The 15,657-nt window shown below is 42.0% G+C and overlaps 1 protein-coding gene across 1 annotated transcript; it reads right to left on the reverse strand.

Annotated features, from left to right (window-relative positions):
• Positions 1–3,731: 3,731 nt before the first annotated feature.
• wnt10b (wingless-type MMTV integration site family, member 10b) lies at positions 3,732–10,540 on the reverse strand. Its single transcript, XM_072696506.1, has 4 exons — positions 10,467–10,540; positions 6,741–7,003; positions 5,377–5,828; positions 3,732–4,226 (listed from the first exon to the last, which is right to left on the reverse strand). Exons 1-4 carry the CDS (start codon positions 10,538–10,540, stop codon positions 3,732–3,734), a joined length of 1,284 nt encoding a protein of 427 aa, XP_072552607.1.
• Between the last annotated feature and the right edge of the window lie 5,117 nt (positions 10,541–15,657).

The following is a 15,657-nucleotide window of genomic DNA, read 5'->3' on the forward strand; positions in this document are numbered from 1 at the left end:
TGCAGTATGCTGTGTTGAGTTTCATGCACCATATCAAGGTCCAAACCCCCTATTACAGATCACTATTCAATACAAAAGAATGCTTAAATGACACATTTGGAGTGCATGAGCATGCTCATTCAGTAATTTCTTACCTTACGTCATTTTCCCCAAATTTCGTATTTCTACTGTAACCCAGTATGCTTAATCTGACAGTGGCATTTTAGTCAATGAGAATCATCAGTGCTTGCACAAACATTGCTCTGGTGAAATCATGAGTGTCTTTTTCTGTGTCGCTTTGCATGCCCCACCGTCTGTCAGTGGCTTTGTGATGGATGTGTTTATCAATTCGGTGGTTTTCGGAGAGGAGAGAGGGACTGGAGCAGATGTTTGCAGCTGCACACCAGATTACGGGGTGGAGTGGTGAGTGGGGGAGCACGCCGTGATTCTGTGTGCTGGGAGTTTTTTTGGGGGGGAGGTGGGTGGGTTATGGCAGCAGGGCTGGGGAGGGGGGGGGTTACGTACAGTGGTGGTAGTAGAAGCAGGGTGGGGGTTGGAGTTATAATTTAAAGGAACCTTTCCTCTGAAGTGTTTGCCAAAGCGCACCCCAGCAAACACAATCACAAGTCGGGTTGGTTAGGCTTGCAGAACTAATGAGGGCTTGCACGTCGAGGCGAGGCCTTTGATGTTCTGGGTAGCTGGCTCCTTGTTTTTTTCCTCTGCCTTTTTTCCTCTCTTTCTCCTTGTCCCACATCAAAAATGGAAAGGGTAGGCTGGACACAGAGCCCAGAAGCAGATGTTTGCAGCTGCTTTGCCCGTGTCCCTCTCGCTTTTGATGTGCGTATCGTGTAGGCGAAATCTATCCACGCCTCTACCTGTGTGGTGGTCCGTCCGTCCGTACGTCTGTATATCATTGCTCTGCCTCAGTGGAGGCAAACTGAACGATGTTCTTATCCAGCATCGGATCACTGCGCTTCAACCCCCCACCACTTCGCCCCCAACCTAAATTTTTGGAGAGTCTGGTTGTCATTATTCTAGATGCTGTCAGTGTGTTGCTTGGATGTGTAAGTGGCCGTATTGCATTGATGGGAGGAGAGGCGAGCTCCAAAGCTATTCAGCCTCTCTGTCTCACACATGGGGAGAAACAGCGACAGGAAATTCCCTTTCGCAGCAGCTCCAGGGTGAAATGATAAAGGAATGAAGAAATGCAAACCAGAGATCCAGCCCTTTATCATTCCACACCACTCTCCTTCTCCCCCATCTCCTTTACTGTTACACTAAATAACCGTGCATGGCTAACTCAAGTTGTCGGGACGTTGGAACAGTTTACCTTCACCCTGACCAGCGTACGCCACAGTAGAACAGCACACATTTTAAGCCCATTTTAAATAAGTATTACATAGAAATGCATGTTTTATTATCCTCTTTTTGCAGATTGTGAGGCTCACATGTCCCAAAATCCCATTATGCCATCAATTTTCAGTTTTGGGTATTAGTAGACTAATGAAATCCAAATTCTGTATCATATTATATATTATTTATATTATATTCCATTTTGATAAAGACGATGATCTGAAAAAAGTCAAGTACCTTGAGAGTGTGTAATCAGATTACAGTTACTGATTATAGACTTTTTTGTTTACTATTTAAGGAGTTTATTAGGCAGCATCAAGGGTGAACATTTGTTTTACTTTGTTACTGTAGTTAAGCATTTATTTGAAATATTGGTATGTTGGTTAAAATTACATTTCCAAGAGACTTTATAAAGATCTCACTCCTTAGATTTTTAAGGACAAAATACTTTTAGGACAGGACACTTTCCATGCCTTTGTTCCAAATCCATTCAATTTGACTTATTTTTAAAAATAATCAAAAAATAAGTTTTGTTAAAAAAATACGTTTTTTTTAAAATAACAAAACCTGTGTAAAAATTCATAGCAATATTAATCTCATAAGTCATAACTGAAGTAATTCATCTTTTGTCTTTTTGTGCAATGACCATTTTTCTGCTTTAAGTACCTGTACCACCCATTTGTCACCACATCACACACCAGCCAAAAGAGAAACCTAATTGTTCTGTTAAAACTGTTTATTTTTTGACTGTTATATTCATTAGTATAGTTAAGTGTCTTTTAGGTAAGATTGTAAAACAGCACTCACACTTACACCTAAATGCGGTTCCTCATTTTACATCTTTAGGCAATGCTAATAAATCAGTGTATTATGCCCTAATTTGCTGAATGTGTCCATTATTGTGTACACAATAGCTGTGAGGAATGATGGAGTGAGGAATGATGACTATTAGGCATATTAGGACTTTATCTTCAGAGAGTTTGAACATCAGTAATTTTACACTTTTTAAGTGATTTAGAAGATGGCTTCACTCACTGCATTTTTAGTCGTGTAATTTTTCATCAGTAACAGATCACATTCAGTATTCAGTAATCTACCCGGCACGGTCAACATTAGCTGGGTCTGTGTCGAGTTAGCACACAGCAGTCGAGCCTTCTTCAGTGGCAGATGCGCAGACAAGGACAAACTGTCCTCGGCAGCACGCAGGGTCGTCTCAAACTGGCTGTCAACTTTGTACAGCTGATCCCACTAAGGCTGGTATCACTCCTCTCCGCAGTTCATCCCCTCTTGTAAAAGTCAGTCTCGAAGGAAACCACATTCAGGCTGGCCAGCTTCGAGCCACTTTCCGCAGGGTACTTACATTCATTCTGGAAGTTACCCTTCATCTCAGCTCTGCAGACACTCTCTTTGTTCTAAAGCCACTGTAAATAGACTTGCAAAGCTTCTGGAAATGGTCCGGCACAAAATGTCTCGACAAGATAATTCGTTTAACATTATAATTCATCTGTTTCGCTAAACAACATTTACACAAATAAACGTGAAAAAATACATATGTCTCAGTGTCACTGTAAATTGATTAGCATTACTTCAATTTACTAAATACAGTTTCATTCAGATTTTTAGAAAGAGTCCATGTCCTTCCTTCATTGCAGTATCTGACGTTTGGTCTTAGACACAGTACAGAGGATTCCAGGATGAATGTTTCTAATCAGATTGCTGAAAAAACCTTATGAGAGGTATTCTCCAGTCTTTTTTTTTCACAGCCTCTGCTGTGGTCCTCGCCTGTACAGGTTCGAAAAGCCAGCGCAGTATTTTCACATTTGCAGTGTTCTGGTTTACATTAACTCCAACCAACAGGCAAAGGCACATCCTCTGTCCTCTGTTTCAGTTCCCTACAAAATGGCTTGGCTTATGGCATCGGTTTTGACATCTAAAAGGAGTTGAGAAAAACTCGCAAAATATTTGCCACGGCTTCACTAAGCTCACATTTTCAAATGTACACACAAAACTGTATGTGGTGGCAGTGCCTTTGCTTTTTCGGCAATAATGCGTTCCTGCTGTTGCGCCTTGTTATTGTGAAGAACACAGATGGCGTTCGGGGCATTTTCATGGCTGAAGAGTCCAAACAGGGGAAACAAAGACAAATGACATGAGTCACTCCTCTCCTCAATCTCTGACTTGGCATTGGGAGAATAACAACCGCCACACAAAGCAAATGCGTCCCAGATGAGAGGGCCGAGTGGAGAAGTGGCTAAGCCGAAGTTGCGGAAGAGTAAGACTGGAAGCCTAACACTCGCACGCTTGGCGTGAAAGGGTAGGGCTAACGTCTTCTGCCCCCTCCCGCTTATCCCCTGAAGAGTTTCTGGCCCTCTCGCAGGGCAAGAAAAGTGTGTGGCCGCTCACTTGCACACGTTGACCCACTCAGTGACCCTGCACTCGTCGCACAGCACGTAGCAGCACCAGTGGAAGCGGCAGTGGCAGCGCTCGCTGCGCGTCTGCTTTAGGATGTTGTGGCCACGGCCGCAGCACAGCGAGCCGCAGCCGTCCATGGCTGGGCTGCTCTTGTTGCAAGTGCGGCCCTGCGTGCCAGGTGAGTCCACGGACGGCTCGCGCTCGCAGAAGTCCGGCGACTTCTCGAAGTACACCAGCTCCCGGGAGAGGCTGCGGCGCCGGGCCCTGGCAGGCTCTGCCCCATCTGGCCCGGAAGCCACCCGCGGGTTAAAGACGCCGCTATTCTTGTTCTGGGAGTTGATAAAGACGGCGGAAAGAAACTTCTGGCGCAGCAGGGAGCCCACCAGCCGGAACTCAGGGGACACGTACCAGCACGTCTTGAACTGGCAGCTGCCGGAGGTGCCGTGGCATTTGCACTTTCGTTTCATGTTGTCAGTCACTATCTGTTCAAAAAAAAGTGATATGTGTGTCAGTATTTACAACTGAAACATTCAAATGACATCTCTCACAGGCAAGACTAGACATGCAAGACGGTGTTACACTTGACACAGAAAGTCTTTAGTGAAAAGCAACTGAACAGTCCAATACACAGTGCATTCATCAGTGTACCATAAAGTGTACAACTTTACACAGACGTGTACGTTACGCTAAATGTTACATTTGAATGTTACACTACAAATGTGGGCTAAGGTGTCCATGACACTAGTCTTAGTTCACAATGCTACACTTAAACTAATGTATAATAAAAGTAAAGTAATATATAATGCATACAGCATTACACTAAAGTGCAGTGTTACACCAAAACACAAAAAGTGTACCTTAAAGTGTCCAACGTTACACAGAAGTGTACATGTTATGCTAAGTGTTACATTACATTTACATTACAAGGGTTACATTTTAGTGTTACAATAAAAGGGTGCTCTAAAGTGTTCACAATGCTACACTTAAAGTAATGTATAATAAAAGTGAAGTAATAATAATAATATAATACTATATGTACAGTGTTACACTAAAGTGTAGTGTTGCATTAGACAAAATGGACAAAAATATTAGGACACCCTCTTTCAATCATTATTTCTATCAAAATCAAAAGTATTAATAATAGTGTATTCTGCTTTTGTTGGAGTAACTGTCTCTAATATCTGCTAGATTTTGAAACATTGCTGTGAGGGTTTGATTGCATGCAGCAACACAAACGAGGTCAGGATGTTGGATGATCACCACCTCACCCCATGTCCAATTCCTGAAATCATCCTAAAAGTATGGATGGAGCACCAGCCTTCATTCCATAGAAGACTGTGTTCCACTGGTTCATGTTTATCTGCTCCAGAGAGTCCTATTCTATTGGCAGTGCTTCTCTCCAGCAACTAGACAAGCTGTGTGTGTGTGTCAGCAATAGGTGCAAGTTAAAGTAGCTGAATGCATCCATTAGAAGAGGTGTCCACAAACATTTGGACATACAGTATAAATACAGTGCTACACAAAAAGTGTGACAGTACAAAGTTATACTGGTGTTACCTTAGACGTACAGTGCTGTTTATACACATGTAAAATATATGATGAGCCACGGCTATATGGTTCATAACACCCTACCTGCCTGCCAACTCTGTTGTTGTGCATCTTCATTCGGGCGTGTATATCCCGGGATGATCCTCTGGAGTCCAGCCAGTCTCTGGAGAAGCGGACACCAAAACGGGCATCATGACTGCAGCCTCCCCACTCCCACGTCTCCTGTAGGGAGGTGACGCCCTCAGGCAAGGGTTTGAGAAGGGTACCAGGGTGAGCAGAACGTAGGTAAGCAGGCAGCCCACTGTGGTTCGGGCTAAATTCAGGCGTGCGCCCACCAGCTCCCACAATGCTCACCCCACTCCTCTGCAGAGTCTGCAGCTGCAGCTGGGAGAGCTTCACGCGGATTTTGTCGTCATCCAAGCGGCGTTTCGCTTCACAGCCACAGCCCCGCAGTTTGCCCATGCTGCAGGCGGAGGCCACTGAGTGAGCCACACCAGCGGCCAGCAGAGCCAGGGAGAAGGCGCTTTCTCTGAAACCTGCAGGCGAGCGGGCCAAACACCTGTGTGTCAAACACTTTCTTGAAGGTATTTATTACTTTTCAATTACGTAAAAATTATCTTCGGTCCTGCAACGGTTTTGTTAACATTAAGCCTATTTTGCCAATACCCAAAATCGTTAGTAAGGTCAGGATGCTGGGTGATCACCAACCCCACCTCATCCCCAACTCATCCCAAAAGTATTGTATGGAGCATCATCCATAATTCCAGAAAAGTTCCACTGCTCCACAGCTCAATACTGGGGATTTATACCTATCTAGTCCACACCTGCAATTCGGCATGGTGCCAATAGGTTTATTGGCAGTACTGCTTTACAGGAACTAGACAAGCTATGTGTGTGCATTTGCACATCTGTGTCAGCAATGAGAGATATAGTGTATGCAAATGTCCTCTGTGACATTGTTCAGGCTGAAATAAATTGTAACAAACTGATACATTTTCAAGGATGTTGGAAAACATGTGGATGTGGATTCTTTGGAAGGCTGCTATGTCCCATTTACTCCTTGACAGCCAAGAACAGCATGTTTTCTCCACTAGTATATCTAAAATAGACTGGCTAACAGGGTTCTTTGTGTCGAAACAATGGAGAACCCTTTTTAGTGTGACATATATCCATTTTTACAACACTCTAAAATAACATACAAGAAGCTTTCCATCATATAGAAGAATTATTTAACCACTCAAAGAACCATTCTCTTTTAAGGACATGCAGTAACAACACTTCTTATCACTTCATGGTTGTGACATCATGACCATGATGTTTAATGTAGTCCCTTAATGGTCTGAATGAACTGATGAGTGAATGGTACATTTTAGAACTTTAACAGTGTTTACATATCAAATAGTGCCGGTTCCCCATCATTCTCTAACTTCTCTTATTTTCTCACTCACCCCGGTTAAGTATGGCGCTCTGGTGCGGCACTTTGCCATGGTTCTCCAGTGTTGAGCAGTTCCAGCGCTGATCTCTGAGCTGTTGCTGGCATTCATGAATGGCGACCTGAATGCCCTGTAGGGCCGACGCAGTGACATCGGGACTACGTACACACAGCCGCATCTGCCTCTTACTCAGGCCCGCCAGCTTTAAACACACCGCATTGGGGGTCAGAACTGGCTCTCCTGCCACCTTTAGACCGAGGATGTCATTACACAACACCCTATGGGAGAGACAGAGAGAGCAAATTGTTAGTTGCTCGCTTTGTGATTATTACCCCTGTATTGTAATGATCTCTTAAGCACGCTTCCAGACACCCAGACACTTTATCCATATTGGGAAACCAGGAGTTCTATATGAAACACTATCATGTGGAGCAGGAGTAGTGATTCAAGTAAATGGTTTCAGACACTCGTACACAGGTTTGCTCATCACTCTCTAAGAGTGATCTCAGTCGGTCACATATAACATATTTGGTGTCTACTGGTGTACATTACTTGGGCACTCTGACTTTTGTACATTATGGGACAGCACGATTGCATTAGCCTAGAGGCATTATAATAGGAGATAATTGGTTAATTGGTGGAAAAATGAATGGGATAGTTTGTAACTCAACATCCTGCAATAAAAAGAGCCAATCAGCAGGAAGAGCTCCCTTGCTATGAAGATGCACTATATGGACAAAAGTATTGGTACACCTGCTTATTCATTGTTTTTGAAATCAAGCATGTTAAAAAAGAGAGATCCTCTCGCTTTTGTTGGAGGAACTCTCTCTACTGTCCAGCATTGCTGTGAGGATTTGATTACATTTAGCAGCAAGATCGTTAGTAAAGTCAGGATGTTGGACGATCATCACCCCACCTCATCCCAAACTCCCTGACTCATCTCAAAAGTATTGGATGGAGCACCAGCCATCATTCCAGAGGACACAGTTCTCCCACTGCTCCACAGCTGAATGCTGGGGGGCTTTACACTCCTCTAACCCATCCCAGGCATTAAGCAGCATGGTGCCAATAGGTTCATGTTTATCTGTTCCATAGAGTCCTATTCTATTGGCAGTACTTCTCTACGGGCACTAGACAAGCGGTGTGTGTGCATTTGCACACCTGTATCAGCAACTGCTACAAATTAAATTAGCTGAATGCATTCATTAGAAGCAGTGTCCACAAACATGTTGGATAATGGATATTTTTGTCTTTTAAAACTACTACACTTATAAAAATAATGGCTCTTCAAAGGGTTTCTTGAGCTGTTCTCCAAACCTCCAAACTTACACACAAACATGATTATTTATGGCTAGAAAAGTACTTAGACGGCATAGGTTGAAGAACCGCCTGAAGCACCTTCATTTTTAAGAGCACAGGCTTTATAATGACCACTTCAATTAAAAACAGCCTTCAAAACTAAAAATCCCATCAGGCCACCTCAACAGCATGCTGAACAGACTTTCCTATAAAGACTCTGAAAGAGTGTTCTTTGCTATGCTTTTGGACACCACCACACAATGGCATAGTGCCCAGAAATAGTGCACTAAATAGTGAATAGGGCCTAGTTTCGGACACTAATATTCCGCTGTAAAATCTAGCATAGCTGCACAATGGATTCACAATCAGTTTCAAGAGTATCACCAGATGAGGTGTGATGTTTTCCTCATGAACGTCTTGTACCATTTATACCATCATCAGATTGTCTAATCACACCAGCCCCATTCAGGTGGACCAGACCCCACAAAAGCCTCATACTTCCTGTTGCTGAACTGGTAGCACTTTTATTCGATTTGGCTCATTTGGAGGATAAAAGCTCGAGTAAGCGCTTAAGACAAGCATGCACTGGTGTGATGTCATCTGCGATGTGATGTCATCTGATTATGTGACCCAAAATAGCTCCTTTTCTAATTTCAAGCTGCGGAGGAGACAACATTCTGCACATGTCCAGGGAAAGGTAGTGATAATTGAACTCTGCAGCGTTCCTCCTCCAGTTTTCAATAATGTTTTTTTTTTTTTTTTACTGATCACCACTTTTAAAGTACATGAGGGCTGGAAATGAACAGCAGTGCTGAGATGACATGTTTCTCACCATGTTCTTGGTGATACTGTGCTGTCTGTAGGCTAATGTGTTAAATATGGTATATTACGGCCCAGGAAAGGAAACCGTCGTGTCCCATCACAAACAGAGCTACATCTACTGTAATAATGAGTATATCTGATTGAACTATTGCATCATAAGTATTTGATTCAGTTTTGTAATGCAAATGTTTTAGAATGCATTAAAGGGGTGGAATTTAAAATGAAATTATAGTACATTGGTTACACTACTGTGCTTTGCATAGTGAGATTCATTTTGTGCAGAATTGGAAACATTCAAAAGCAATTATTAATGACCTTCAACTTCTGTGTGGTTGCTGTTGACTCAGGTTCTCCAGAGCGAAGCTGCAGTACAATGCATGGAGAGCAAAACTCGTTCCCGACGGTTTAGTAATAGTTATGCAGAGAAAAGCCTTTGTGTATGCCAGCTAAGATCAGTGTTTGTAAAGAAAGCTACCTAGTGGCCACCGGATGACGAATTTGATGTCAGAAAGACGTTGGGACTTTGCAAAACCCAACATTGTCGAGATGTTGACTTTTGGTTAGAAATTAAAGTCACATCTTTAATAAAAAACAACATTGCGTGGACATCAGGCTCCAACGTTAGACAGAAGTTGAATTTTGGTAGGAAATCAAAGTCACATATCTGTCAAAAAATAACATTGGGTTAATGTCAAACCCAACATTGTACAGATGTTGAATTTTGGTTGGAAACTGAAGTCACATATCCGTCAAAAAACAACACTGGGAGGACATCAAGCTCCAACGTTGGACAGATGTTGAATTTTGGTTGGAAACTGAAGTCACATATCACATATTCAACAGATGTTGAATTTTGGTTGCTGAGCACTGTGACCAACAAAATTTTAATGCTGCTGAATTTTGCATTGTTTTGCATTACAAAGTTTAGCATATAAAGCTAAATATAGGAATTTAACATCAATAGGATGTTGGAATGTGATGTTTGGAAAATGTTGGATCTTGGTTACTTAACATCACAACTTAACAACCAACAAAATGACAGTGCAGCTATCGTCACTCTTCTTCTATCTTTGTGTCAAACTGATGTTGACATTTAGCTGACACTGAATTTTGGTCGCCCTACATCACAACCTACGTTCACTCAGATAATAACATCTATCAACGTTGGTGGCCAGCTGGGTAACGTCCGCTGATAGGAAAATCGAGGAGGGACACAGGACATTCATAAGCTTGCAGTTTTCCCTGGCACATGGATAACTGGTTTTGATTAGTGTGTGTGCCTGTGTGGGACTGTGTGTGTGTGTGTGTGTCTGTGTGTGTGTGTAATTGGAAATATGGCTCGTGTGTCTGAAACAATGCTCAGTACAAAAAACTAACTGTCAGACATCTAGACGTTGGTGCAAAGAGCAGCCTTTTCAAGCCATAAGCAGGACTTAGTTGCAGCCTGGTGTTTACTGCAGGCCCATGTCTGTAATTCCCACAAGTCAGAATGGGAAAACCTGTTTTGTCAGCTGTCAATCATCTAAGAAGGCTCGTGACCTCACACACGCAAGTACACAGCCTACCTTTAATCCACAGAAATGAAAGAAGTCTTTGCAGCCCTTGCATATCTGTACTCACGTGAAGGCAGGTGACAGAAGTGCTGCTGCTAAAATCAGGACTCGTCCCGGACCACGTTTGCGCGACGTTTCCATCCCGACAAGCGTTTTTCACGACTCGACATTAAAACTGGGTGTTTTTTTCACGCGCGCTGGATGAGGAAAACCGAGTGCACGGCGCTCGCGGCGAGGAGGCGAAAGGGGAGTAAGGGGAACGCTCCGAAGAGGCTGGGGGCGAGAGGAGAAGGAGGAGGAGGGTGAGGAGGAGGAGAAGAAGGACGAGGAGGAGGGCCAAGCGCAGCCCGGGCTCCTGTTTTCTAACTATTACGCAGGGCTGTGGAAAGGTGCGCGCGTAAAGCAGGTACATCCACATGCGTTAATGATCGCGAGCCCTAATGATGACTGATTGGTGATTGGAATGAGGGGAACACAGCTGATGCTGCACTGACTGCAGGGGGGAGGTGGGGCGGTGGGGGGCGGTGGGGGGGTTATTCGTATTGTGGTCGTTAGGCCACGCTGGGTGAGGTGGCCGCAGCTCTGAGCTGCAGGGAGAAGTGAGGGGCAACAAGCGGGGCAGGAACAGCAGGCAGGCGCGCGGTGCTGGGGGCAACGTCACGCGCTCAGCAGCCCAACCACCCACAGACAGACAGACAAACAGATAGGGCTCCCACTGAGACCGCTTTAAGCATATTCAGCATTTATTATTATTATTATTATTATTATTATTATTTTTATTATAATTGTTGTTGTTGACGATGACGTTGTTTTGTGGACTGCTATAGCCGTGCTAAAATAAGGGAGAATTAAAAATGATAATGATGACAGTCATTGCCCCTTCAGACAAGTTAGAGCTATAATAATAATAATGATAATAATAATAATAATAATAACAACAATAATAATAATAACAAATTGATTATTATTTATATATTTAGTTATTTTTGTTGTTGTTAATGATGATGATGATGATTGCAGTCAGACTAGAGCTTCTTCTTCTTTCTCTACTAATTATTATTTATTATTATTATTATTATTATTATTATTAATAATAACAATAACAATAACATTACTGACGTAGATGTATATGATGGTGGTAATTGTGATGAGGGCCATTTCGTGCCATACGCAACAGAGTCGGGTAGAGCCCCCGAGCCACAAGGGGTCTCACAAGCATTTCGTTTTGATATCGAAAGAAAAACATCCTTCATCTCTAAAATATAACAATAATCTTTTATTTCGCTTCCAAAAAAAACCAAAACAGAATTTATAAGTCACTACAAATGATTTATATTAGTATATTATTTGTGTATGCTAATATAATGGGAATTATTTAGTTCGATCTGTTATTAAAATGAATAAAAATAAACTTAATTTAAAACAGAAAATGAAGGAAATATGAACTACTTTCATATCAGTCTTTCATACAGAACGATGTGACTGAGGTGATGAAGGAGGGCAGGGGTCATTTCGCTTTGAGCTGAAACTCACAGTGATGCTGTTTATGATGGTGACTCGGTAGACCAGTTGTCTGCGTGACAATTAATCCGGAATTAATTAAACTGCTCATTAAAGACTTTTGCTGTCTTTTGTATCGTTTCTTTTTGAGGACACGTGCTTAAGCGATATCAGATACGAGTATTTCTTCTTTATAATAAAATACTTCCTTTCAAGTATCGATCCCTCCAGTCTCTGTTTCACAACAGGTTAGAACCACGTTTTTCACACACATACACACACACACACACACACACACACACACACACATCATCCTCATTATCGCTGTCTACACTCCCTCAGCTCGACGGCGGCTCTTTTACGTTTTGTGCGTCAGGGTCGGAACACAGAATCGGCTTATTTTCTTAATGTGAACGCAGTCTAAAAGTAGTCGGATTAATTTAATAAAATTGAGTTAAAACCCACCCATAACTACTATCAACAAGAGATAGTGACAATTCTTCATTTAATCTCCTCTATTCCGTCTCCTAATCTCTGCCAATGAAAAGTGCATTAGCATTTTGCCACGGCGTGTAAGTCTAAGTGGCTTAAAAAGTGATTTGAAGTTGATTTGTGTATAAAAAGAGCCTGCCTTTAACCGGATTGCCACTTAATCTGCTCCGAGTCGCCTGAGTGCCTCAGAGACGCGCTCTAAGCACCTTGGAGAAGTGAGAGTGAGAGAGTGAAGGGGCAAGAGAGCGGCTATCATTAAACACCACCAACAAAAGCACTTCCTTCAGTTAGCCATTTGCTGCAGACCTTCAGAGAAAACGAGGGCTTAGGCCAGTCTCTCTCTCTCTTGTGTGTGTGTGTGTGTGTGTGTGTGTGTGTGTGTGTGTGTGTGCTCAGTGGTCAAAAAAAATGTTGGGAAACATCAGCCTGATACCCTCCTAAAAAATGTGTCCTAGATGGTTCGTCTTTGAGCGATGGCATAAAATAACCACAGAAGTTATGTGAGTGTGAAGAACCTTTGGGAAAATTGGGATCTCCTACAGAAATGGTTCTTCATGGAGCCAAAAAAAAAAAGGTTCTTCTATGGCACCTGCATTTTTAAGGGTGTAAAGAACCATGTTTGTAGAAGAGATCTGTGAGTGTGAGGAACCATTTGGAGATTTCAAGAGCCGTCCCTTGATGTAAAGCCAGATCTCTTCTACAAAATGGTTCTTTATGTGGCATGGCTCAAAGAACCCTTTGATGCACCTTTATTATTTCGAGTGTAGAAATAGAAATTGTGCTCCTTTAAAACCCTTAATAAATGTAGACCCTGTGTGGGATCGGATCTGGATCTTAAAAGTCAGAGATGTGACCAGTTTCCACCAACCAAAAACACAAAAACTGAATCCGCCTGAAACACAATAAAGTGGATTAGTGTCCAGAGCTGAGATTGAACTAGTTCTATTCACTCAGGAACATTCAAGACTGTAATGAATACAGATGGATCTGCACTTCCTTCTGGGTTTTTGCATGATGAAGTATTTACGAGGAATCTAGGACGATTGAATTTCACTCTAGAGGATGTTTCTAGTTCAAAAAAGGGTTTCTAGTTCATTTGGAGTTTATTAGCATTATGATCTGAGACCAAAATGATCCAAAAAGTGGAAATAGGGTCTAACACACCTCAGTTCCTATGCTGACAGATGCTGGATGTTGTCTCTGGATGATTCCTAAGCTGTATATGAGCTGTATCAGTGCTTAGGTGTCCTAGTTTGTTAGTTAGTAAAGGTGCTACAAAGGGTTCCTTGAGCGATGCCATAGAGGAACCACCTTTGCATCCCCAAAGAACCACTGTACTTTTGTTTGACTTCTCAGGTGACTCCTCATCTCTAGTAACTATATTACCATACTTTAGAGTAACGGTACCTGGTTCTCTGTGGTCAGATCAGCTGAAGTAGGCGCTGACTTTGTTAACTCACTACTGGAGCTCCACTGAACCCAGCGTTTTAAGCCACCGCGGTTTTTGAAGTTGGTGAACAACACGTCTTTTTACAGTGTAGATACGGAGTGGAGTGTGTACTGTACTCTGTGCCACAGCTCTGGCCACATGCGCCTCCAAGAAGGTCTGCAGTCCAGATGTTGGAAGCTATATCTCGACTTAGTTCCCTTCCCTATGTGGTGTCACCCCTTAAACCTCTCATCCAAAGAGTTATTCATCTACTAAAATAACTTCCCTTTCATCCGTGCTCTGGAATCGACCAGAAAGTGGGGAAAACGTTCTCCCAGACTCTTCGATTAATGTTTCGAATACAGAACTCTGGAGCTGATAAAGTGAGACTGGTTAGATCTTTTTTTCTCAGATATTGGACACCCTTAAATAAGGGTTCCTCAAGGGTTGTTTAGTAAAGTAATGGTTCTACAGGGGAGAACTATTAGGAGGTACAGTTAAATGGCTGTTGGCACATGGCTATGTGGAGGTTCTCCTCATAGCTGTCAAAGACATTCAAAGAACCTCTTTAAAGAACCATTTCTTTCACTTTAGTAAAAGCAGTGGATCTATACAGAACCACAACAACTAAAGAACCATTTAAAAGGGATGTTTTATATAAAGAAAAAATTCAATTGAGAAAAAGTTCTAAACCAAAACATTATGAGTCAAGGAACCTCTTTTTAGTACGATATAGAACCCTTTTTGCCTAAACTCTTATAAAAGGGAGATTCTCTAAAGGTTCTTTAGTAAAAGCAGTAGTTAAATAGAACCATGCAGGCCAACTTAAAGAACCATTTGAATACTAGTTCTTGTCTGCACTCTATGATGGGAAAAGATGGTTCTCTGTGATTTAAAATGGTTCTATATGACTCTGAAAGGGGTTTCACCTATGTGTTCACTGCTCTCACGTGTCAAAGAACCCCTTCTCATATATAGACCCTTTTTAATTTGATTTATTAAAAATGAAACGTAAAAGCAGTGGTTCCTTACAGAACCGTGACCAAATTAAAAGAACCATTGGTCTGGTTTCTTTTTTAATGGTTCTATATAGAACTAAAAAGGGTTCCACTATTTTTTACATTCTAACAAACCCTATTTTCAATATTACATAGAACCAAGTTTGAGCTTTTTTTTATTAATTTTTTTATTTTAGTTTTTTTTTTTTTAAATGCCACTCATAACAATTCTCAAATAATCAAATAACCTCTTTTCAGTATTATAGAGGCCCTTTTTTGCTTGAACTAAAGAATCTACAAAAGGAAGGGGTCTTCAAAGGTTCTCTAGCAAACGTTTTAGGTTCTAAACAGAACTGTGACCAATTTTTGACCACTAGACAATTTGTCACGATTATTCTGTCTGGTCAACGAACCCAATTTCCAATATAATATAGAACCATTTTCCTATAGAACCCATTTTGAGCTTAAAAACAATCTCCACTCAACTATTCTCATGTGTCCAAGAACCTTATTCTAGAACCCTTTTTGCTTCCATTCTTAAAAGGGGGGTTCTTCTTAGTTAAGACAACCTAAAGAACCAATTTTGTGAAACACGAACTTTGTAATGGTTCTTTCTGGTTATTTTCTAAATGCTTTCTAATGTCTTCAAAGGGTTCCACAATTTTCACGAGCCAAAGAACCGGGTACTGCTTAACTTACGTGTTACGAGTTGTGGGCTTTGGATTTAGAACCCAAGGTGGAGGAAACGCGTGTGAAAAGGGGAAATAAGGAGTGTGATGGTGGGGCTGATGGACTTTAGACTGGGAACTGGAGGAAAGGGATCTTTATTTGTGGGAAAG

This window comes from Salminus brasiliensis, chromosome 14 (genome assembly GCF_030463535.1).
Source record: "Salminus brasiliensis chromosome 14, fSalBra1.hap2, whole genome shotgun sequence".
In the NCBI taxonomy this organism is placed as follows: domain Eukaryota; kingdom Metazoa; phylum Chordata; class Actinopteri; order Characiformes; family Bryconidae; genus Salminus; species Salminus brasiliensis.

What these genes read in the sequence shown, in the direction of transcription:
- wnt10b (XM_072696506.1), bottom strand. Translation starts at nt 10,540, where the DNA reads ATGGAAACGTCGCGCAAACGTGGTCCGGGACGAGTCCTGATTTTAGCA. An exon ending in CTTCTGTCACCTGCCTTCAC is followed by an intron (nt 7,004 to 10,466) that starts GTGAGTACAGAT and finishes TCTCTCCCATAG; the next exon opens with GGTGTTGTGTAATGACATCC. An exon ending in ACAACAGAGTTGGCAGGCAG is followed by an intron (nt 4,227 to 5,376) that starts GTAGGGTGTTAT and finishes TTTTTTGAACAG; the next exon opens with ATAGTGACTGACAACATGAA.